The sequence below is a fragment of the Eleutherodactylus coqui genome, chromosome 12 (genome assembly GCF_035609145.1).
Source record: "Eleutherodactylus coqui strain aEleCoq1 chromosome 12, aEleCoq1.hap1, whole genome shotgun sequence".
Classification (NCBI taxonomy): domain Eukaryota; kingdom Metazoa; phylum Chordata; class Amphibia; order Anura; family Eleutherodactylidae; genus Eleutherodactylus; species Eleutherodactylus coqui.
In genome coordinates, this window is record NC_089848.1 from 41269931 (window position 1) to 41295037 (window position 25107).

At 42.1% G+C, this 25107-nt stretch overlaps 1 protein-coding gene across 2 annotated transcripts in view; it reads right to left on the reverse strand.

The window, feature by feature from the left end:
• The window catches only part of NEK11 (NIMA related kinase 11), a 329721-nt gene that overhangs the window by 63526 nt on the left and 241088 nt on the right, over window positions 1–25107 (reverse strand). For both annotated transcript variants that reach the window (XR_010787302.1, XM_066584626.1), the window contains exons 14-15: window positions 19835–19895; window positions 17940–18036 (exon numbers count right to left, since the gene is read on the reverse strand). Coding sequence is in view for 1 of the 2 variants with exons in the window: in XM_066584626.1 (XP_066440723.1) it covers window positions 17940–18036; window positions 19835–19895 (158 nt within the window). In the remaining variant the exon portion in view is untranslated. The remainder of the gene's footprint in view (window positions 1–17939; window positions 18037–19834; window positions 19896–25107) is intronic.

Sequence of the window (25107 nt, forward strand, 5' to 3'; positions counted from 1 at the left end):
GATAGATAGATGTGAGATGCATAGATAGATAGATAGATAGATGTGAGATGCATAGATAGATAGATAGATGTGAGATGCATAGATAGATAGATAGATAGATGTGAGATGCATAGATAGATAGATAGATAGATGTGAGATGCATAGATAGATAGATAGATGTGAGATGCATAGATAGATAGATGGATGTGAGATGCATAGATAGATAGATAGATGTGAGATGCATAGATAGATAGATAGATGTGAGATGCATATATAGATAGATAGATAGATGTGAGATGCATAGATAGATAGATAGATGTGAGATGCATAGATAGATGTGAGATGCATAGATAGATAGATGTGAGATGCATAGATAGATAGATAGATGTGAGATGCATAGATAGATAGATGTGAGATGCATAGATAGATAGATAGATAGATAGATAGATAGATAGATAGATGTGAGATGCATAGATAGATAGATAGATAGATGTGAGATGCATAGATAGATAGATAGATAGATGTGAGATGCATAGATAGATAGATGTGAGATGCATAGATAGATAGATAGATAGATGTGAGATGCATAGATAGATAGATGTGAGATGCATAGATAGATAGATGTGAGATGCATAGATAGATAGATGTGAGATGCATAGATAGATAGATAGATGTGAGATGCATAGATAGATAGATAGATGTGAGATGCATAGATAGATAGATGTGAGATGCATAGATAGATAGATAGATGTGAGATGCATAGATAGATAGATGTGAGATGCATAGATAGATAGATAGATAGATAGATAGATAGATAGATAGATGTGAGATGCATAGATAGATGTGAGATGCATAGATAGATAGATGTGAGATGCATAGATAGATAGATAGATGTGAGATGCATAGATAGATAGATAGATGTGAGATGCATAGATAGATAGATAGATGTGAGATGCATAGATAGATAGATAGATAGATAGATGTGAGATGCATAGATAGATAGATAGATGTGAGATGCATAGATAGATAGATAGATGTGAGATGCATAGATAGATAGATAGATGTGAGATGCATAGATAGATAAATAGATGTGAGATGCATAGATAGATAGATAGATGTGAGATGCATAGATAGATAAATAGATGTGAGATGCATAGATAGATAGATAGATGTGAGATGCATAGATAGATAGATAGATAGTCATGAGAAAAACTATCTACACCCTCTTTAAATTCTATGCTTTTACCATCTGTTCCTCAAAAGGCCCTTTAAAGTTAGCAAATACAACCTGAGATGAACAGCACCATATGGCACATGTATGTATATCTATCTATATATACACTGTATATAGAGATATATAAATATATATACTGTACTGTGGGAAAGTTTTATGGAGATGTGGAAAGTATGAATAGATTATTTTTGTCAATGAACAAAATGCAAAGTGAATGAGCAAGAGGGAAATCGAAATCATATCCATGTCTGTTGTGGCATCCCTTTATCTTCAGAACAGCATTGATTCTTCAAGGTACACTTGAATATAATCCTTCAAAATCCCTGACTTTGTGCAAGTGTATGATTAACCAATTATACTAAACAATTGATAATGATCATCAGTTTGATATGTAAGTTGAAACACAGGCATTCACTGAAACAGAAACAGAAACAACTGTGCAGGAGGCTGAAAACTGGGGGAGGAGCAGCTAAACTTTGCTGCACAGGTGAGGTTGTGGAAGACAATTTAATGCCACAAGTCATACACACCAGCAAAACTGAGCACAGCAACAAGACACAAGGTAGGTATAGAGTGTAAGCTCTCGCTTACGACCTGAAGGTTACAAGTTCAATCCCCACGTGGTTCAGGTAGCCGGTTCGACTCAGCCTTCCATCCTTCCGAGGTCGGTAAAATGAGTACCCAGCTTGGTGGAGGGTAATAAATAAATTTTAAAAAATTCCGTGAAAGCGCTGCGGAAAAAGTTGGCGCTATACAAATAACAAGATTTATTTTTATCTATTTACTGCATCAGCAAAGTCTCTCCCAGACAAAGATTTCAAAGCAGACTGGGGTTTCAAGATGTGCTGTTCAAGTTCTTTTGAATTAGTACAAAGAAACGGGCAATCCCAAGGACCATAATCGTAATGGTCAGCCAGGGTAACTTAGTGCAGCAAATAAAAGGCACATCATGCTTACTTTCCTTTGAAATCAGAAGATGTCCAGCAGTGCCATCAGCTCAGAACTGGCAGAAACCAATGGGACCCAGGTACACTCAATTACTGTTCAGAGAAGTCTGGCTAGAAGTGGTCTTCATGGATGAATTGTGGCCAAAAAGCCATACCTTCTTCGTAGAAACAAGATCAAGCAACTCAATCATGCACAAAAACATAGGAACTGGGGTGCAGAAAAATGGCAGCAGGCGCTCTGCACTGAGGAGGCAAAATGTGAAATATTTGGCTGTAACAGAAAGCCGTTTGTTCATTGAAGGGCTGTTTTCATTGTCTGATTGCATGTAATTATGGGGGTGGCCGTCTTTACTGAGCTGCTGCAACAGATGTCCCAAAGATATGGCAACATCAGTTAGAAAAAAATAAATGAATTTATTTGTGTACTGGCATAGAAGAACCACTATAGACCACTAGAATGAATTTCCAGGGTGCCAGACAAATCAGAAGAACAGATGGTGACTGAGTGGAATCAGGAGTTCTTCTTTATTGATTACATGTTTCGTAACCATACCACTCCCTTCATCAGATCAGGCCGGAGAGTGTTCAAGCATGCTCTGTGACCTGTGCAGTAGTCGCTGTGCAGGAGGAGGAATGAGGTCAGTTGACCCAATTAACTATTCTCAATGATGTGATTATGTGCTATTAAAGAGGTAGTAGCGTACCTACAATGTAGGCAAACTGTGCAGTTGCTACGGGGCCCAGTGCATGGGGGGCCTGCCTCCAATGCATGGTTCCACCTCCAAAATGAGTCCCCAAATACAACACAATCATTCATTCATTCCATTATACATAACTACTCTTGCTGCTGCTGACTTGCAATGACTTGCTAGGCCAGGATGGCTCCACCTCGGCTGGGTCACATGACTCTGATTGCATCTTAGGTGTTAACCCCCATTTAGACACAAGGATTATCACTCAAAATTCACTCAAAAGCCATCTTTCGAGCGATAATTGTTGCATGTAAATGTGCCCATCTTTCAGTTTTCTGCCGAATGGTGGACTTCAGTTCGACTTGAAATCCGTCCTAAGGCAGAACAGCTGATAAGACGGACCGCAGGCTGTGCTCTGTCCAGAGACCGCTGCTAACTGCTGATTGCATTGTCTCAGCTGTTCTCAGCTGTCAGCCCCGCGGCAGAACAAAGAGAATTTATTCAGAGAACAGCAGGCACTTCTCTGAATAAATTCAGGTCCAGGCGGCTCACACGCTACTAATTGGTACTAATAGGCATTAGTACCACTTAGTAAATTATGCAAAATGATCACTCAAAGGCCATCTTTTGAGCGATCATCTTTGTGTTTAAATGGACCTTTACTTTTATTGTAATGCTGCCTGGGATGATAATGAGATGACTGCCGACCTTGCCCCCAAAGTGTACACAGCACAAGCTGAAAAATTATCTCTACAAAACGGGAAGTGTCAAACTACTAAGAGTCTTCGGTGGCCAAGATTTCAATTCTTTTTTATATAATGACATAGAAAATAGTAAAGCCCCACCAACTATTTAGTAAAACTAGCATTTACAGTGTTTAACGCATGAAAATTTAGGTCAAATTATTGTTCTTGACTGTAATTCAAGTAATTCAGAAGATGTAACGCATTATAAAATCTGGGGTGACCAATATATTCGTGTCGTAGAAAAGTTGTGGCAAAGCAAATCATGATTTGTATCAGTTGGATTTTTCTTTTATTTTCATCCTTTTCAGTCATTTCAACATAAAGCAAAAAGTAATTAAAATGTACTGAACACGGAGGCCTTAGTGACACGATAACAACCTGAATAAGATTACCAATGTGAAGGGAACAGGAGGCTATTATTACAGTAGGAAGACTAAAATTACATTAGTTATGCTGCTATGATTTTATTTTAGTAAATACGGCTGTTGAGCTAAAAGAAATACTAAAGAAAAAGCACAAATAGGTTAACATTGAAGTAAAGTCAACCAATATTCCGGGACCTCGTAACATTGTACAAACTGCAGAAAGATTTCCAGCAACGTTGTAAAATAACACGCTTATATATATGAAACCACTCATGCAAGTACTGTTATGGGGGATATTTTATATTCTCTACACTATTATTACTTATGTGTATTTTTTATATTACTGCCTTTTATATTTCTTGCGTAATATACTTAAAATCATATCTATTTATTTAATAGGAGTGTCAGCTCTTCAACAGTATATATCGTGCCAACAACAGTTGTTTATTCCAGCAACTACCACTAGCACCGTCAGGCTGGCAAGCCTTGGGTCCGCCAGAGGAAGTCATCCAGAGCTTATGCAGAACATAACCATGTAAGGGTGGTTTCACATTTGCGCTGGGGATTCTGCATTTCTGCTCCATTTGGGGAGCAGGTCAGGGAAGACTCTGCAGCCAAATGATTTAGTCGCAGAACTGAACAGCACTGGGCAGACCCCAGTGACTATAATGGGGTCCGCCCGCTTTCCGCCAAGCTGGTCGGCTTTTGGATGGAAAAGTATTTAGTAGCACCAGACAGTGTTATTTTAAGGGTGGTGTAAATGTGTTTTCAAGGGGTTTTCTATCTAGAACCTTAATCACTAATGCTTAAAATAGGCAATCGGTATGTGATCTGTGAGGATCTAAGGATAATATTGTAACTACCAAAATAGTGTTTGGAATGTTAACTAAGTAATATAAGGGTGGTTTCACATCTACTTTGGGGGTTCTGCTTTCCTGCTCTATTCAGGAAGCAGGAAAGGGGAATCCCCATGGCCAAATGGCTCTGTCTCAGGATGAAACCAAGCAGCGCCTGGCAGATCCCATTGACTATAACGGGGTCCGTTTGCTTTCCACTTAACTGCCCGCCTTTTAGACTAAAGAAAAAGCTCTGCATGTAGCACTTTTTCTTCTGGTATGTTGAGCCGCATCTGTTATGGAACCTCCGACTGGAGATTTCAATGCAGATGTGAAACTTGCCCAAAAGTATAAAATGATATACACTGGAACAATTGTGTATTACAAAAGTGGTCAGAAACGCTCTTTTCTCCTTAGGGAGAGCAACTATATACTATAAATAAGTGAGGAGACTCAAATGGCCACGCACGCTCCTCTGGGTAATATGCAAATAAGGGAGATGGAATAAATCCTCCACAGTGCCACCTACTGAAAGGCAGCATTCCTTCAAGTCAAAGTGGGACTTTTTATACAAGTCTTGCTACAATGACTGGGAATCAAAAGCAAAGCCAGACCCCATGTACATACAGCTGTTTCCGGGTTATTGCCATAACATGGCAATAACCCGGAAACAGCTGTATGTACATGGGGTCTGGCTTTGCTTTTGATTCCCAGTCATTGTAGCAAGACTTGTATAAAAAGTCCCACTTTGACTTGAAGGAATGCTGCCTTTCAGTAGGTGGCACTGTGGAGGATTTATTCCATCTCCCTTATTTACAAAAGTGGTGTCACTCACATTCATAAATTGTAATCTTGAATTGTGACTATAAGTGAGATGGAAAAAGACTTGGTGGTACTAGTTAACTGCAGACTTAACAGGAGCAATCAATGACAGTCAGCTGCTGCAAAAGCAAATAAAGTCTTGGGGTGCATTAAAAGAGGCATAGGGACGAGGGACGAGAACATTATTCTTCCGCTATATAAGGCACTTGTCCGGCCCCACATGGAATACGGTGTACAGTTCTGGACCCCGGTGCTCAGGAAAGATGTTGCAGTGCTTGAGGGGGATCAAAGAAGGGCAACTAAAACAGTAAATGGAATGAGAGGACTGGAATACCCAGAGAGATTATCAAAATTAGGATTATTCACCCTGGAAAAATAACAGTTATGGGGTAACCAAATAACTATGTATAAATACATGAGGGGACAATGCAAGGATCTCTCCCATGATCTGTTTATACCCAGGGCTGTGTTGGTAACAAGAGGGCTTCCGCTACGTTTAGAGGAAAGCAGGTTTCATCACCAACACAGAAGGGGGTTCTTTACTGTAAGAGCAGTGAGTCTGTGGAACTCTCTGCCTGAGGATGTGGTGATGGCAAAATCCATAGAGGAGTTTAGGAGGGACTAGATGTCTTTTTAGAGTGCTATGATATTACAGGATATAGACATTAAATAACCAGCGGGGTTGTTGATCCGGGTCTTGGAGTTAGGTAGGAACTCAAACATTGAAACAGGGATTATTCTGACTGTCATTATGGAGATGGGAAGGAATTTTTTCCTCCAAATGAGATAAATTGGCTTCTACCTTATTGGTTTTTTTTTGCCTTCCTCTGGATCAACAAGGGGAGTGGGGTCAAAATGGGCTGAACTAGATGGACATTGTCTTCATTCCACCTAATATACTATGTTACGATGTCATGAGTTTCACTAAATGTATTATGCTTCTTTTAGATGAGCCAAGAATTTAATTTGAGTTGGATTTTTGTAGCTAGTAGATAAGTAATAAATGTTTGTCCTTCTTTACTTCTTAGTATTGTAGCAGTGTAACAGCTAGATGGGTAATTAAGCTAATTACTGTAACAGTCACCTGAGATAGCTCAACAGAGAAGCGTTAGCCCTTTCGAGAATGTTCCCATCCTGCAAGAGTTCTAGTATGATCAGTGTTTGAGGTAATGGGTAGTAGCCTCATTAGTAAAGAGCACTGTATAAGTTGCTTTGCTGTAAAGATATAGAACTGGTTGAGAGCAGTTTCAACTAAATGCTTTATGCTAATCATCCTACCTAGTGAACCAGTGAGCTAAATTACCTCTAAGTTGTCATATTATGGTGGGGAATTACTTTGGGCACGAAAATGGTAGATGGAGTCTGGTTCTGTGAGATTTAAAGGGAATTGTTACATTCATGTAGGACACAAGTACAGCACCCCTCTAGAACATCACCAAGATATCAGACCAAGATGTAATAAATGCCCACACAGGACCCATACCGCTATATATTATTTGTCCTATCCTCGTTTCCTAGTGACGTAACGGTAAATACAGAGATGAGAATGCCATCTCTAACCATCTTCGGCTTGGTGGACCCTGCCTAAATGCAGGGTGATCATCCTGGTAGAAAAAGACCCACATCTCAAACCTAGATGGAAGATAAGGAAGGTCATAAATATAGCAGATGGAAATGCTAACAGGGCTAGACAAAGGAACATAACTGACAGGAGACCGCTGCCAAACTAAACACCGGAGACAGAACATCATTCAGACAGCGGTAAGGATTCAGGTAACTGGAAGACCTTCAGACAGAGGGAACACACAGGGCAAGACTCAAGCGTGCAGCAAACCATCGGACAAAGGTGAGAGACAGGACAAGACTCGGGCGTCTGGGAAACCATTTGGATAGAGGGAACAGACTCAGACGTCCAACCACCATCAGACGGAGGAAACAGACAGGAGTAGACTACGGTGTCCAACTACCATCGAACGGGTGAAACAAATAGATGGAGATCCACACTACATACATGCACACAGGAGAATAACTGGCACCCATCTTAGGGCGGGACTGGAATAAATACACACCAGTTATGGCTGATTGGACGGCCCTTATGACTAATCAGTTCATATACCACAAGAGATGTAGAAGCAGACAAGAAGGGAACATTAAACACTGAGGAAGTCCCAACAGATGACACTCAAGGGAACTTCTACAGTGACAGAAAACACTGAGGTATTCCCAATGGATGACTCCTCAGGGAACTTCTGCAACAACAGGAAAGAGACACTTCTCAGCACGGAGCACCAAATGCCCAGGGGCCATGCGTGCAAAGCTCAATGGGCCAGGGAAACCTTGGCTCTTTCTCTTGATGATGGCCTTCAAGCCGCACAGGAATGTATCACTTATATTATTTTTTACTAGCTAAAACCAGATAGTGAAATATTTTTCATATTTTTAATCTGTTTTTATTTTCTGTTTGTAGATTTATTTAAATTCTGTTGTCTATACATGACTACAGGGGTGGCCATCGTACCTGGGCTGCATTTAACAGTATTTAGGGATATGCTTTACAGCAGCTTCATGGGTCATTCACACAAAGGACAGGAAATGACCGATTCATTTGTATGTTCTAGGCATGACCTGTGACATGTGAAGAGGTCATTGTGCAGGGAGATGGAGTAGATTAGCTGTGATATTCACCTGTTCTGAATGGTGGATCCTGTGTTATCTCTACATGGGTGTTTACTTTTTATTGTAATCTTGCCTGTGATGATGATGGGATGACTGCTGAAACGTTTTCTCTACGGAATGGAAAGTATCAAACTATTAGACTCTTTTTAGGATTTTTTAATATAGATCATGATTCATGACCTAAAAAAAAAATCAATATTTCTTAAAATCATGTTTAACATCGAAATGTGGTTTTAGGTTATTTTCTAAGGTTAGGATAGGCCAGGAGCCCAATTAAAGAGACTATAATCTCTACTGGGAAAAAGCAACGGATATGCTAATTTGAGAGTTCTCTGGTGATTTTGAAAGGCTCTCTCTAAAATAAGAGAGAAAGAAACTTCGTGGGAAATTTGTCAATGCCTTTACGTCAGTATTCTGGTGGAAAAAAAGCTGCAAATTTTGGGGCATGGTCCATTGGTACAAACATTTATGACTATTTTTAAACTCTTCTCACAAAATAATTGACAGTGGCATTTAAAGAGCTAACAGCTGGGATCAGAGTTATCTCTGATCACAGCTGTTCCGGGCTATTGACGACAGCTGACATTCGCTGTGTATGGAGTGGGTTCGGCTTTTAAGCCCGCTCCACACAATAACACCCAATGTGCACCATACATGTATAGCGCACATCAGGAAAGGGTTAATTAAAATTAATTTGTGATTTAAATGCCCCACAATTTAGATTATGCCAGAATTATAAAGTCAATTTTAGCCCCACCCATCATACAGGAACAGGTGCTGTCATTTTCTGTGCAGACTAGTGAGTTCAGCTCCCTGACAGAGGTGACAATATTGCCTGTATAGCAGGGGCGTAACTAAGGCAATAAAAGAAAATTAACACTATACTCAGCTCTTTGCTCCCCTCTAGTCCAGCGCTCTGGCCTTTTTTCTATCCAGTTAGTTCGATCATGTGCTAGCTGGCATGTGACCACTGTAGCCAATCCCTGGCTTTGGAGTTTGAGACCAGGGATTGGCTGCAGTGCTCACATGTCTTAGCATGTGACTGTGCTACCTAAAAGGAAGGAAGAACCGAAGTGCTGGACCAGCGGTAGCAAAAGAGGTGAGTATGGTGTTTTATTTGTTTGTTTTAGTTACAGCAAGCAGAGTCTCTGATAAGGGCTGAAAACGAAACCATAAATCCAGCCTCACTGACGGATCTCCTATTGAGACTTAGGGCTCATTCAGACAAGTGTGTTTATGTGCGTACATATGTCCGCATCTATTAGAACCATTGGTTCCCTAGGGTGTGTTTACATGTCCGTGTTTTACAGTCATGCACCATAGGTCAGTGGTGTCAATATTCCCCGCGGGGAGTCCTCTTATCACTGAACATTGTGACAGCTGGCTGCGGAACAGGGGTGGAGCTTAGCTCCCGCCCCTAGTCCACAGCTAGCAATGAGAGGAGGCGGGATGGGGCGGCGCTTAGCTCCGCCCTGCCCCCCCATTGCAATTAGCCGATGGGGAGGAGAGAGGAGGTGAGCCAGCGAGGGGGAGTGAAGGGGAAGGCTCAACGGCATGGCATCCTCGGTGTAAATGCGCAGGGGCCAATGCCATCTGAACGGGCACACAAGCATTAGATTTGTGCGCCTGTTCACGAGTTTTTACAGCTCACATCATAGCGTGTATTGGCCGGCCATGAAAACGGCGGCCAATATACGCTCATGGGAATAAAGCCTCAGTCATGGATATTCAAATTTGCAGAATGCTCTATTTGTTGAAGAAATGCCTCATTGCAATAAGAGAATTCTGTGGTGAAAATCCGAACCAAAATCCAAATGTGAATTTTAGTACAGATTTTGGTGCAGATCAGGGTACCTTCACCCATTATGTCTGAGCTGTGAAAATGTGTGGATTTTCTGCTGCGGAATGTGTTGTGTTTTTGTGACATAGTAGCGGTAGTTCCTCTACCGGCAAACTTTATTTTCAAATATCAACAAATGCAAATTTTCAAGCAGATTCAGAGCGTTTCTGCAGTGGAAACATTTCAAAATTGGCAACAAAACTCTATTTGCAGATTTTGGTGTAGATGTTATATTTCCCATTGACCTTTATAGAGAAAATCCGCAGCAGATACGTGTAGTTTCTGCAACATAGATAGACATGCTACAGATTTCAAAACATGCATGGTTTTCTGCAGCAGAAAAAAAAACTGCGATTTGCTAAATCTCGTTCACTTGCCTTAGGCCACTTTCACACGGGCGACAAAATCACACAAGACTTGTGTGTTGCAACACACACAAATATGAACCCCATTTTTTGAATGGAGTCATATATATATATGAGTGTTCTTTTTCCTGCATCGTGGTCTGGGAAAAAGTCATGGCTTGACCCTTCTTTGGGCGTTCCCTTGAAACGCCTCGCCCATTGTTTTCAATGGGGCCGGCAAAAACATCGTGCAAGGTGCCCACGAGTGCGATGTGAGGTTTCCCATTTTATCACTACTTCTATGATGCAAGGCCTTTTGGACACAAAAAGCTAGCAAAAATTCCAGAGCATTTACTGCCTGTGTGAAGGCGCCCTTACTACACGAAGTGTGATCCTACTCTTATTCATTAAGAAATGCCAGGAATCAAACTGGGGACCTCCTGTGCTCCAGTGAGTGGCTCTCACTGCTGAGCTATCCAGCCTGTGAACAGTTACCTATTTTGTACGACTCCCAGCCTTGTTCCATGGTTCAAGTTATCTAGTTCCTGCCTCCTGATGCTGACCCCACCTCTGTTTCTGATTGGGCTCATTATAAAAGCCTGACCTTGCCACTGCACAAGCATGTGATTTTTCTGCTCCTAAGCACTGACTAATCAAGCTCCACTTCTGCCTGCTCCTCTGCTATTGCACCAAGATCTCCTGATACCGACTTGTGGATTTCCATCTGATTACATTACCCACATCATCGCTTGTACTGCAAACCGAGACTTCCTGTTGCCGACTCTTGGCTCATCCCTGACTACTCTCCTGAGGCTCCACCCTAGTGCCTGAACCGCTATAGCTAGTCTTAATGAATTACACCTGTGTTTTATTATGACTAAAAGAGAATGTTTGTGCTGCCTTACAAATAAGACAACTGAAGGAAGTTCTCAGACATTAAAAATAAAACCCCTGGCCATCTAGACTCTAACTAAACCTATAGTGTCTTTCACTGTCGGGCCCTGGGTCTACTAACCTGTGCCTCAACCAAGAACTTTTGCAGGTTTCCATGGGCTGTCAATGCCTCTCTTCCCCAGCCTAGGAGCTTTCTGGGAAGAGCTAACTCCTCTCTAATTGAGCATTCTCAGATACCCGCTAATTAGCTTATTTGGCCACCTTTCTGGAAATGTCCAATGAACTTTGAATAAGACAAAACATTTGAATAACACTATGTCACTGATGTAAACCCCAAAGTAAGATTAACAGTCAAGCGAGACGGTTTGGAGGAAGCAGCAGCAGCCGATAGGGAGGATTTCAATGTTTCATTGCTGGCTGTAGCCTTGATTAAGTGAGTCAACCACACAAGATTATGTAGTATTCTTTTCACTGGAGTCGTCTCAGCAATTAATTCTAGAGGTATTTTCCTTTGCTTGACAGCATCAATAAACCACTCCAAATCCTGAGGTTCCGAGACTGTGGTGTCTAACGTATAGCCATCACTATTAAACAAGCTACAAGAATGCGCTAATGGCTTTTTGGACACTTTGTAAGCCTTATGTGATTGATCTATACGGCTCCTGTTTTTTCTTTGAAAGGTGTGATAATGGATTCATTCTAGAAAGAAGACTTCACATCCTATGAAACAAGATATAAACCTGTCTACAATCAACAATTGTAACAGACGATTAAAATGTACTATAAATGTTATGTCATAAATCCTGTATTCAAATAGTGCCAGAACAATTCAGAGAGAAAACTACTATCCTTATCAAGAAATCTGACCCATACAAACCAAATCCTGGACTCCAGACTGATGCATTGTAGCAAACGGCCATCTGTAGCTGATGTATTTAGCTCACAGAGTGTTACCTAGAATGGATACAGTTATATCTGCTTCTCAGCTAAAAGCGGGACTAGCAACACTGATTGGCCGGTGTATGGAAATTAGACACGCGACAGCATAAAATCAAGGGAGCACATTTCCATGGATCAGTTCCAGTGTGAATCCATATTAGAATGTAAAAATCGAGCGATCAGAGCGACTTCTAATGAGGTATCGTCAGAGGTGCCCCTAGCATGAGGTGACAAGAGCCTGCTGCCTCAGGTAACAGTCTGCAGAACCTCAGAGGGGCAGCACTAGGGTTGCCACCTAGTTGGTAAGTCACCGGTCTGGCAGGTAATTAAGGCCAGTATTTATTTTTTACCAGCCATAGTAAAAATAATTTCTGTGACCCCTATCCTATATGCAGCACAGACACTGGGAGGAGAGGTCAAGAGTCGCAGTCTGATTACAGCAACAGTAGCCACTGCATGGGAGCAACAGACCAAGTGAGTTAAATACCTGATGGTGTCCAGTTGCTGTCTGCCTGGAGGTCCACTAATGGGGAAACTATTACTATTGGGGCCACTATGGAGGAGAACTATTACTACTGGGGTCATTATGAGGGGCACTATTACTACTGGGGCCACTATTGCTACTAGAGCCCCTAGAGCGGTGTTCTCCAACTCCAGTCCTCAGGGACCACCAACAGGTCCTGCTTTGAGGATTTCCTCTGTATTGCACAGGTGATGTAATTATTGTCGGTGCCTCAGATATTACCACAGGTGTTCTTACTATAGGATATCCTGAAAACATGACCTGTTGGTGGTCCCTGAGGACTGGAGTTGGGGACACCTGCCCTAGAGGAGTCACTATTACTACTGAGGCCATTCAAGGGGTCACTATCACTACTGGGACCACAAATGGGGTCAATATTACTGGGGCTTAAATGGGGTCACTTACTATTGGGGCCACTATTATGGGTACGAATACTCTGTCACTTCAGACAAATCTCAATGGTTCAAATATGTATTAGCATTTTCACTGCCTGCAAAATCAGTGTGTTTTTTGCGAGTAGAGGGGTGCCATTTCACACTCCGCTTAGGCAGCAGAAAGGATTGGGGCAACCCCGTGGCATGGTCATCATTGCTAGATGAACCGAGGGCAGAATTTCAAAAACTGCTAACCTTGTAGGCCAAAGAACAAAAACCTTCAAATAACATCCAACGTGCTACTGGATTGGTGCCTCTAATAAAGTGTCCATTCACTGCATGTACAAACCTTCGGCCTCTGGATGTAATCAACTATTTTATCATTCGCTGGCAGCAAGAAAATAACCAGAAATGCTGAGACACAATAGCAGAAAATATATTAGCAAGTTGTAGAACCTTTCATTGTAGAGTAAGTTTTATTTTGATAGAACCAGAAAACCTTTCTAATACAAAGTAACTTGTTGAGTAGAAGCAACAGACAAAATGTATCACCCATATTAAGCAGGCATACTGGCCAACATTCGGCTCTCCTATATGAACTTCCATTTCTTTATAATGCAGAGGTTACAAGAGGTGATGAAAACACGACGAAATCTCTGCTATACAAACAACCCCATATATTGTACCTGTATGCAGTGGAATAACCTCGGCTTGTATATGTCCCCTTTATTTATCCTGCTAGTTATTGGCTTCATAAAGCAATCCAGTCATTTGCATGCTGTTTGTGGCTTTTAGTTAATAAAACAACACTGGAGGGCAGAGGAGTGATGAGACGCAATTGAAATCTGAAATATGTGCTATGATTTAATTACATTACAGTAGTACACTCAGATATTGTTCCTACATCTACATAATAGGCCTGTTTAAAACTCCAGCCTGTTGAATTAATTATGACCCCTATTGCGCCATGACGGGAGGATATCGCTATAGGTCATTTTACAAGAGGGAAAAGTCGATATCATTTTAATAAAAGCAAATCAATACAAATTGGGGGTCATTTGTGGGCAAACATATGCTCTTAATTCTAAAGATGTTGCAACCATTTGTATGCCGTAGGTGCTGCCAATACTGTGTCATTTTGGAAAAGCAATAAGGGTGAAGTCAGATGTTTGGATCTTACATCACTTTTCACAGTACTGAGACAAAAATGCTGCTTTTTTTCTTTGTTTCATTTTTTACCAGAAAATTGTGGTGAAACTGTAATAGAACGGCTACAAATTCTCCTTCCCTCCTTCCGTTATAATCATACTCATTGGTCCCAGGTAGAGACGAGCGAGCATACTCGATAAGGCAACCTACTTGAGCGAGTAGTGCCTTATTCGAGTACCTGCCCGCTCGTCTCTAAAGATTCGGGTGCCGGCAGGGGGCAGGGAGCGGCGGGGGAGAGCGGGGAGGAACGGAGGGGAGCTCTCTCTCCCCCTCTCCCCCCCCCCCCCCCCCGCTCACTACTGCAACTCACCCACGCCGGCAGCCGAATCTTTAGAGACAAGTGGGCAGGTACTCGAATAAGGCACTACTGGCTCGAGTAGTTTGTCTTATCGAGTATGCTCGCTCATCTCTAGTCACAGGTATTCAAGATATGCATGCTCTTCAGCTGAGTTTTCACGCTTACGGTAGGGTTTATGGACGCTGTATGGCGGCAGGCATTACAGAATATTTTCACTTCTGCCCGATGCCTCTGTGAGGAACCCTATTTTTCATTAGAAGCAATGCCTCCCTTTGATTTTCCCACAAAGGGTCAAACAGCAAGTTGACCAGGAGTCAGGCCAGATCCACACAAGCGTATACGTATTTGTGCACGCATGAGCATAGTGTTTTTGCTGAACCAACGATGCTTTTTTGTGCTCGCATCAGCAAATTGTACTGTACTTTTTGTGCCCATAAGACATGTTCATTTGCCCGCGGCAAACAAAGATGATTGAAATGGGTAATTCATCTGAGTTCTAGATGTGTTCTTCTGCCAGTGGAATTATGCAGCCTATTAATGCATCTCCTTGTGTATTGCATGCATTTGCACACTCCCATTGACTTCTATGGGGACCTTCGTTGCGCAAATGCGTAGAAAAGTAAAGCGCGCTGCGTTTTTTTTGTGTGCGACTGAATTGTGCACTTAAAATACAGAGATGTGAATGAACCCATTGAAATCGATGAGTTCTATTCTCTGCGTATTGCGCTGGTAAACTTTGTGCAAATACGTTCGTGTGAATCTGGCCTTAGAGTAGCAGCCTATGGGCACTGAATAATGCATCCCAGATCCATAATACGGCTGTATGCATGAGCATTAACAAACAGTTTTAGTTGCACCTGTGTCTACTGAGCTAGTAGAGTACAAGGTGATTACCGGTAAATCCCTATTAATCCTGGCTAACCAAACAGTGCCCCCTGCAGGATATTCCCATGAGTTCACATCGATAACCTATTCATCGGCTATCGGCAGAGAGAAGAGACCATGGCCATAGTCAACAAGGATGCCAACGGTATTTTCAAACATCAGTTATTTTTAGTTTATAGATGCACTTTGGGACAGTATGCTATGATATTGTATGTTTAACCCTTTCCAATCCACTGTCTGACGTCTGAAGACATTATGATTTAAGGCTGTACAGCTCCGATGTTGGAAGATGCCCGTCGGGGTTCTCTTACTGTATATTTCCAGCCTCTCTGCTGTTGGAGCCTATCCAACATGTCACCTCATGCAGTACTGGCTTTAGCCAGCAGATAGGTCGTTGTATAATGGCAGAGAAAAATTAAGCCCCCTAGGATACAAATTGGATTGGAAAGGGTTAATGGGCTTGTCTCATCGACACAATCCTTTTTGCTCAGAAACTGTCCCATCCATCCAGACATAGTCACCTATTAATTTGAATGACAGGCATGTAATGCTATAGTTCTACTGTAGGGAAAATGTACAGTCAGACGGGGTTTCCCTTGGACAGTCGATTGCTGGGAGGGTGAGAGAAGTCAGATCCTTAGGCCTCCCTCACACAGGCCCTTTTTACCGCTATTTCAGCACTGCACTAAACGCAATTTAATGCTGCCATTGTTTTCAATGGGATTGCTCAGGCAGCCGCTCGATCGCAGCGCTTTTCAACCCATGTCTGTTCTATTTTTGAGCGTTTAGCGCTCCTCAATGATGAGGAGTGCTAGAAGATGGTTTCAGCCGCAGCATCGCTTCGGGTGAAAGCAAAAGTAAAACGTGGCAAAGCACCGTGATTTAAATCGTGGCTCTTACCGCATCGCCTGTGTGAGGGAGGTCTTCGCAACTAGTGGCTAACTCTGAACTATCAAATGCTATGACTAGTGTTGAGTGAATCAAAACAGTTGAACCCTGTTTTGGGTTGAACATTGCTAAAAGTTTGGTTTGATGCGAACCTGAACCAGGGTGTTTGTCTCGGCTGAAACCTGCTAAAATTCTTCTACTTCATCTTCTTTTTCCTCCTTTTAAAAAAAGAAGAAAGAAGAAAAAGGGGAAGGAAGAGAAGAAGAAGAAAAAGGTGGTGAAGGAGTAAGAGAAGAAAAATCAAAAGAGTGGAAGAAGAAGGAGAAGGGGGAGGAGAAGACAAAAGAGTAGAAGACGAAAGAGGAGCAGAAGTAGAGAAGGAGGAGAAGAAGAAGAGATGGAATGCATTGACGGGCTAAATCTACCACAGCGGGAGCTGTTCTTAGAGGGTCAGTCTCAAACTGGAGATACACTAAGAGTGCCTATGGTCATCGGTTGCTTTATGAAACAACTCTTTAATTATTTTATTGTATTAGGTATTATAACTTGTTACTATAAAATAGAATACAAATTAAAACCCCATTTACACTGAGAGATGAACGCTCAAAAGTTGCTCAAATGACAGTTTGAGTGACAGTTTTGAGTGATCATCTTCGCATAGTCTATAGTAGCTAAGTAGTTACTAAAGAGCTATGCAGGCAGAGCGGGACACAGCTGCTCTTGCTCGACAAACACTACAGCTGTTTTGTATAAGCAAACAGCTGCATTGTTCTCCGCGCTTACAGCTTGCATCCCGCTGTGAATTACCAGCGGGACACAAGCTGAAAGAATCTTATCAGCGCTGCCGACTGTGATCACAGCCTGTACCACTGATGAGAGTTCATCACTCAATTCTAGAAAACTAGAATTGAGTGAGGAATGAATTGTGCACGGAAACTGCACGATGTCCGTGCATTTGGACGCAACGGTTATCGCTCAAAAGACATCTTTGAGTGAATTTTGAGCAAGAATCGTTGTGTCTAAATGGGGCTTAAGTCTTTCTTCTATTTCATTTGACAATTGTCATATTAATTCTAGAGTTATTTAGCTTTATATGATGAAACCTGCCACAATGCAAAAAATATATATAATTGCGACATGACTGATGACTAATCAAGAAAACTTATAATCTTGGAGTATTTATAAAGATAGATGACAGTTTACCTACTGAGTAAAATGTTGCCAGAAAAAAGTAATTATTCTGCAATTATTCTTCAAATGTAAAATACACCTCTCCTAATCTAGTCACACATGAATTCAGCTGCCTGCACGTATCAGAAGATCAAAAGTGTATTGGAATAGACTGCAATAACCTGAATTGCACACAACAGAAAATAAGCCTCCAAGTATTCAAGTTCATATATCCTTTGATTTTCCAATTATCCCTACAAAATGGTAATAGCACTTACTCTCTCATGCGCTTCAGCTTAGTCTGTGCCATAGTGTCGTTGATATCACTTGATGGCCTGGGAATTGATGGAGACACTTTGGTGGCAGTCTGAGTATCTACAAATCAATGAGTAGAGAGACAATGCAATTCAATGTTCATTTTAATGGCATTATGGAACACTGGAAGCCTAACAGAAAATAGAAATAGAAATTGTCTTGTTCGAGTGTTACATAAAACAGGTTAGAGGCGATGCACGATGCGTCTAGAGGGCAGGAGTCCACGACTAGATGTTCATTCATCAAAGGGGGAAATGTGAGCACTAAGTGAGGTATGGTTATGGTGGCATATATACCATAGTAGTAACATATGTACCAATGTGATAATCACGGCCATATATGGGAAGAACAACACATGTTTTTGCTGTGTGGTGCAGAGTGTTAAGGCAGCAGAAATGCAGTCCTATGCTCTTGCTCACGACCTGAGGGTGTAAGTTCAATCCCCGCGTGGTTCAGGTAGCTGGCTCAAGGTTGACTCAGCCTTCCATCCTTCCGAGGTATGTAAAATGAGTACCCAGCTTGGTGGTGGGGTAATAAATCGATCTCTCTCACTCTCCCCCTCGCTCACCCACGCCACCCCGCATGGTGCTCAGACGAGTAATTAGTTACTCGAAAAGACCGATGCTCGCTGGAGCATCAGCCTTAAATGAGCATGCTCGCTCATCTCTAATTAGTTCATATTTTGGCCAAGATACTTAAGTCCTTGAGCCCACTTCAAGGGTCCTCATTGTTTTGCGGGTCTCTACTCTAACGAGACAACTTCCACATGAAACCTGCCTGCATGCAGGGTGATCGTTCCGACAAGGACAGCCACACCCTGTAACCTAGGGACCAGACAGCTCTGTTTCCACTGCAGTGGTCATGCTTGGTATTACAGGAAAAGCTCCCATCGAAGTGAATCGCTTGTCATACCAACCATGGACACTGCATTTGGAACGGATCTGTTTGCTTCCTGCAGAAATCATCTCCATGCATGAGCAGACTAACCCAGTGAAAAGCTGATCTGAGGGGTTTCTGGGTGGCAGATGTCTGCCAAACTATTATTAGTGGCCCTTGCGTATAGGTGGCCTATGCTCAATAGTTTACAATTGGACAATCCATTTAAGCCTTATTTTCATTTAATCCTAAAGCCCTGCTAAACCTATTAGATCTGAAGGGAAAATTTCAGGCATTAACTCATAAATAAAGTTACTGTTCACAGAAGAATAAATGAATAAAAAAAGCCAAAGAGATTCCACTCTGAGAACAGGTAGTTTTGGAGTAATTACATGTGTGCTTATAGCTGTTTATTACTATTGTGCTTATAGCTGTTTATTACTAATTGTGCTTTTGTTAGGGGAATACTGACTGTAGTAATATGTTAAAATACCCTTATTCTTGTAGTAAACCATTTTGCACAACTTGGAAATCAGTAGATGAGTGTTCAAAGCAGTCACCTCAGCCCACAAATGGGTTAAAACTTTGTGAAACTACTATAGAGAAGTTTTCTTAAACACATGATTCCGACAAATTCCCATTATTAGATTGTAAGCACTCCATTATAGATTTAATCTCATTTTCCCATTTATGCCACCAGCACGCATCTTGGAATCTCCCAGGTAATTCCTTCCTAACTCAATTTGTATTGCATTTTCTGAGCACATCTTGTATCTCATATAATACATTAGGTGCTCTGCAGTAAAGAAAATGCTATGGGGTGGAATATATACGACTTGGGCAAGTTTTTCTACTGTTATTCTCAAGGACAATTTTAATAAACAATTATGACATCTTGATCCCTATCTTCATTCCAGGAACAATGACAAGTCAAGTGTGGCACAACATATTAACAATGGCATCTACAGTTTAAACTGATTACCAAAATCACTGGAGGCCAGGGCTTCTTCCAGGTGAAGCATCATATCCTTCATGTCAGTATCCTATTGATTATCAGCAACATGCAAAGAAAAAGAAAAAAAGATCAGTTCCCTTAAAATGATGTCACTCCAAGAGGCACAAATACTTTAACCCTTTCCAATCCAATTTTAGATTTAGGGTTTCCTAAAAGGCTTTCTCTTTTTGCTGTTATACAACAGTGCCATCTGCTGGCTAAAGCCAGTGTGTGTGCGCCAGAGAGGCTCCGACAGCGGAGTGGCAATACCCTGTCGGCTGTCTTCTGCCATTGGAGCTGTACAAGCTTCAATCGGAATGTAGGAAGACACCAGACAGTGAATTGGAAAGGGTTAAGCCTTAATTTCATTGGCAAATCTTATCTATGTATGTAACTAAATGGGCACAGGCCAAAAATATATTATGCATATATAGGGTTAATATTCACCATTCCATGTTTAAATCCACATTTCTGTACTGATTAATTTCATAATATATTTGTATAGGGCAGGTCTGTTTTTAAGACTAAGGCTACCTTCACATCTTCAGGGTCCATTTGTTTTCCACTCAGCTGCCTGTCATCTTACCAGAAAAAGCGCTTTTTCTTCCAAAATTTTGTGCCGGATCTGTGATGGAGCCTCCAAATGGAGGTTCCAGACTAGATGTGAAGGCGGCCTTAATAAATGATATATTTCTGGCTGTATGCAGCTACCATTAGGGGGAGAAAACAACATATATGGAGCTAGTACTGAACTCAATAGGAGTTGTATAAACCTACGCAGTGTGCTCCCCTAGTGGAGGCTACAGGTAGCTGCAATGACAGTGTCGCGGCACATAGTTCAGCACTAGAGATGAGCGAACGTACTCGGTTCGGGTGTTTTTGAACGCGAGCACCGCTTTTTCCGAGTAACTGACTACTCGGACGAAAAGATCCGGGGGGCGGCGTGGTGAAGCGGGGGGGGGGGGGGGGGGTAGCAGTTGGGAACAGGGGGGAGCTCTCTCTCTCCCCTCCCCCCACTCCCCTCTGCAACCCCCCACGCACCCCCGGCGCCCCCCGAATCTTTTCGTCCGAGTAGTCAGTTACTCGGAAAAAGCGGTGCTCGCGTCCAAAAACATCCAAACCGAGTATGTTTGCTCATCTCTATTCAGCAGTCTTCCATCATGGGCTTCCTAGAAGCCAAGTGCCCTGCCTCTTTGGCATGTATGCCACAGCCGGGTTTTTACGTCCATTCTACCACTAGTTTTCCGAGTATGGTTATTTGCAGTAGGATGTTAGCAGATTTAAATTCAGACTATAGGGCTGGTTTCACACAAACGTTTTACAGACGCACTTATGCATCCAAAATATGGACATTGTAAACCTCTGTGCTGAATGAGTCCCTGGTGCAGAGTAAGGGCCCTTTTACAAAGGACGACTGTCAGATATAGAAGCCAAAGAGTAAAACTCGAAGTGCTCAATCTGGCATATGCCAGAGCCGAACGCCACCAGATGGACTACATTCACTATAATAGGGTACGCCCATATTCCTTTATGCCCTCAGGCACACAGCGCTGTTTCATCCTGGATTTTAACAGAAATCTGCTATGAAGTCTCTGAATAGAACCTTTAATGCAGATGTGAATGAGCCCTTATATCCGCTATATAGGTAATTGCTGACAAACGATTTTGCCGCAAGAAATCGCGTCTTTTTTCCTGCAAATTTTGAGCATCAGCACTGCTTTTTCTTTCAAAAACATCGCTGCCACTTGCGACTTTCTCACGCTATTTTGCCTAGATTTTTTAGCACAAAAGTCAACAGAACTGTCTAATGTCAAAAAAACGCATCATATCACACAAAAATCACAAGTTTGTGTGATACGATGCGATAAGCAAGGAAGCTCCATAGGGAAACATAGGCTACGAAAAATCGCGGCAAGATGGAGCATACCGCAATTTTTTTTCTCACAAGATAACATCAGAGAAAACATTGCTAATGTGAAGGAAGCCATTGGAAGCATGGACTTCACATACATGCTTTTTCACGTGCTATCGCATCACGGCAAAATGGTGCAATTTTGTCGCCCATGTGAAAGTGACCTTAAAGGCATGCTCCATCCATGCAGTATACGGCTGCTTCCTTATGTACTTTACAGCCTTTCAGTATATACACAGAGGTCAGTTAGATTCTCCTCAGTATATACACATAGAGGTGAGGTAGATTCTCCTCAGTATATACACACAGAGAGGTGAGGTAGATTCTCCCCAGTATATACACATAGAGGTGAGGTAGATTCACCTCAGTATATACACATAGAGGTGAGGTAGATTCTCCTCAGTATATACACATAGAGGTGAGGTAGATTCACCTCAGTATATACACATAGAGGTGAGGTAGATTCTCCTCAGTATATACACATAGAGGTGAGGTAGATTCACCTCAGTATATACACATAGAGGTGAGGTAGATTCTCCTCAGTATATACACATAGAGGTGAGGTAGATTCACCTCAGTATATACACATAGAGGTGAGGTAGATTCTCCTCAGTATATACACATAGAGGTGAGGTAGATTCTCCTCAGTATATACACATGGAGGGTGAGGTAGATTCTCCTCAGTATATACACATAGAGGTGAGGTAGATTCTCCTCAGTATATATACATAGAGGTGAGGTAGATTCTCCTCAGTATATATACATAGAGGTGAGGTAGATTCTCCTCAGTATATACACATAGAGGTGAGGTAGATTCTCCTCAGTTTATACACATAGAGGTGAGGCAGATTCTCCTCAGTTTATACACATAGAGGTGAGGCAGATTCTCCTCAGTATATACACATAGAGGTGAGGCAGATTCTCCTCAGTTTATACACATAGAGGTGAGGTAGATTCTCCCCAGTATATACACATAGAGGTGAGGTAGATTCTCCTCAGTATATACACATAGAGGTGAGGTAGATTCTCCTCAGTATATACACATAGAGGTGAGGTAGATTCTCCTCAGTATATACACATAGAGGTGAGGTAGATTCTCCTCAGTATATACACATAGAGGTGAGGTAGATTCTCCTCAGTATATACACATAGAGGGCCGTTAGATTCTCCTCAATATATACACAGAGAGGTCAGTTAGATTCTCCTTAGTATATACACAGGGGTCAGTTAGATTCTCCCACTGCAACCCACTGCTTTCAATGGGACGCAGCAGCGCCAGCCCCATTGAAAGCAATGAGATGGCATCACGAACTTCTGCCACAGCTGCAGGGATGAAGGAATCCTCTGCCATAGTTGTCACAGCTGTGGCAGAAGTCCGCAATGTACTCCTTTTGATTTCAATGGGGCTGGCGCTGCTGTCGCCGGCCCTATTGCAAACACTGAGCGATATTGCAGAGTTTTCTCTGCACTGCAAGGCACTCGCTCTCGCATCACAAGAAACTATATCGCTAGTGGGTAGGCACTCTAAGACTACATGGACAAAGGCTGTCTTTATAAATCAACCCCTTTTACCCTGCTGTGTGTCTGTGTATGCAGCAGGCTTGAAAGCTGAGTCTTTGACAGCTGATGCTACGGAATAGGTGAGGATAGAATTTTTCTTTTTTTAATGACAAAACCCCTTTAAGGACTTTTTTCAACCAATTTCTAAAAGTTTTTGCCTCCCTCCATTAACAAGCATTGGCCACCAGGAAATTTAGAGTCTATGGGCAGTCAGGAACTAGTTATAGGGGTTTGCTGAGTTATTTCTTTTTGCTGCACTTGAATTCTGAGGTCTGTGATTGGCTGCAGCTGTCTGTGATGGCCCTTCAACAGGCTGATTGCAGCCAGTAAACAGAGCCTGCTGCGGAAAAAGGAGGTACGACATTGGACATCGGGGACACCAGGGGATGTAAGTATATCCTCTTTTATTATTTTTGGCCACTGACAGCAGAAATGCTGAGAAAATATAATTTAGGCCTCTTTCACACGGGCGACGCGATATCACCATGCGATATCACAGCTATATTGCACCGGTGTTATGTGTGATATCGTTGTGTTTTTTCATGGCGATATCGCGATTTTGTGTTGTTACAGGGTCGCAAGTGGTGCTACAAGGTCGCGCAACTTTGTAGGGCTGTTTTGCCAGGATTTTTTGGGGGGGGAGGGGGTGCTTGAAATATAAGCCCTCCCCCGAGAAAAAGCCCTAGCTGCATAAAAAAAAAAACCATCACCTAACAGCTGTGTTCACTCCATTGCGTCTTCTCTGCAGGGACCTAGCACTTGCTTTTAGTTTTCTATCAGTGCTTCCTGGTCAGGGGTTTAAATTTCTCGCCTCCAGGAAGTGCTGGCTGTAACTGGTTCTCGAACGCCGAGCTCAGCCAATCAGAGCCAGTGCTCAATGAACCAATCACAACCATTCATTGAATAGCTGTGATTGGTTAATTCATTGAATGTTTATGATTGGTTCATCGAGCGCTGGCTCTGATTGGCTGAGCCATAGCTTTTGAGAACGAATCACAGCCTGCACTTCCTGTCCACTTCCTGTCCAGGAAGCCCTGATAGAAAACTACAAGCAAGGTCCGGGGGCCTGCAGAGAAGATGCGGCGGAGTGAACAGCGGCTGTTAGGTGTATTTTTTTTAAGCAGCTAGGGCTTATTTTAGGGCTTTTACAGCAGGATTTAGCAACCTGCGACTTTTTTTCCTCGCAATGTAGCAGACTACAAAACATTGCTTATGTGAAGGAACCCATTGGAAAGTATAGACTTTATATACGTGCGATTTGTAGCAATGTCGTACCGTGAGAAAATCGTGCGATTTTGTCACCCGTGTGAAACCAGCCTGAAGGTAGTTCAGCAAAGAGTTGTGCACTTAAAATCCTTGAGCAGAATGCAAAAAGTTAAGTTGAAATTTTTTGTTACAAGGTGATACAAAATGTTGTTAAATCTGCAAGGGACATATGGTTGGGTACTTTCCTGATTCTATAAGTATAAAAGCTGTTTTCTCGCCTCAGCAATGTATTCAGATCTGCTATTACATTTTACTTAACCTACTGGAAACCATCCAATGTGACAAATATGCTGCAACAGACGACACCTGGAGGGGGTTAATATTTTTTCACAGTACGGTATGTATGCGACGTACTGCTAAATTCAGCGGGCTACCCAAGCGTTTCATCTCGATTTCATCTATCTTTCCCGTTTTAGCACAAGTGATATATTCTTTGCTGTGGACATAAATAGGTCATGGTCAAGATTTGCTTGTTACAGCAGTCATCCCAGTAAACTCCTTTATAGTATGTTTGGTGACACCA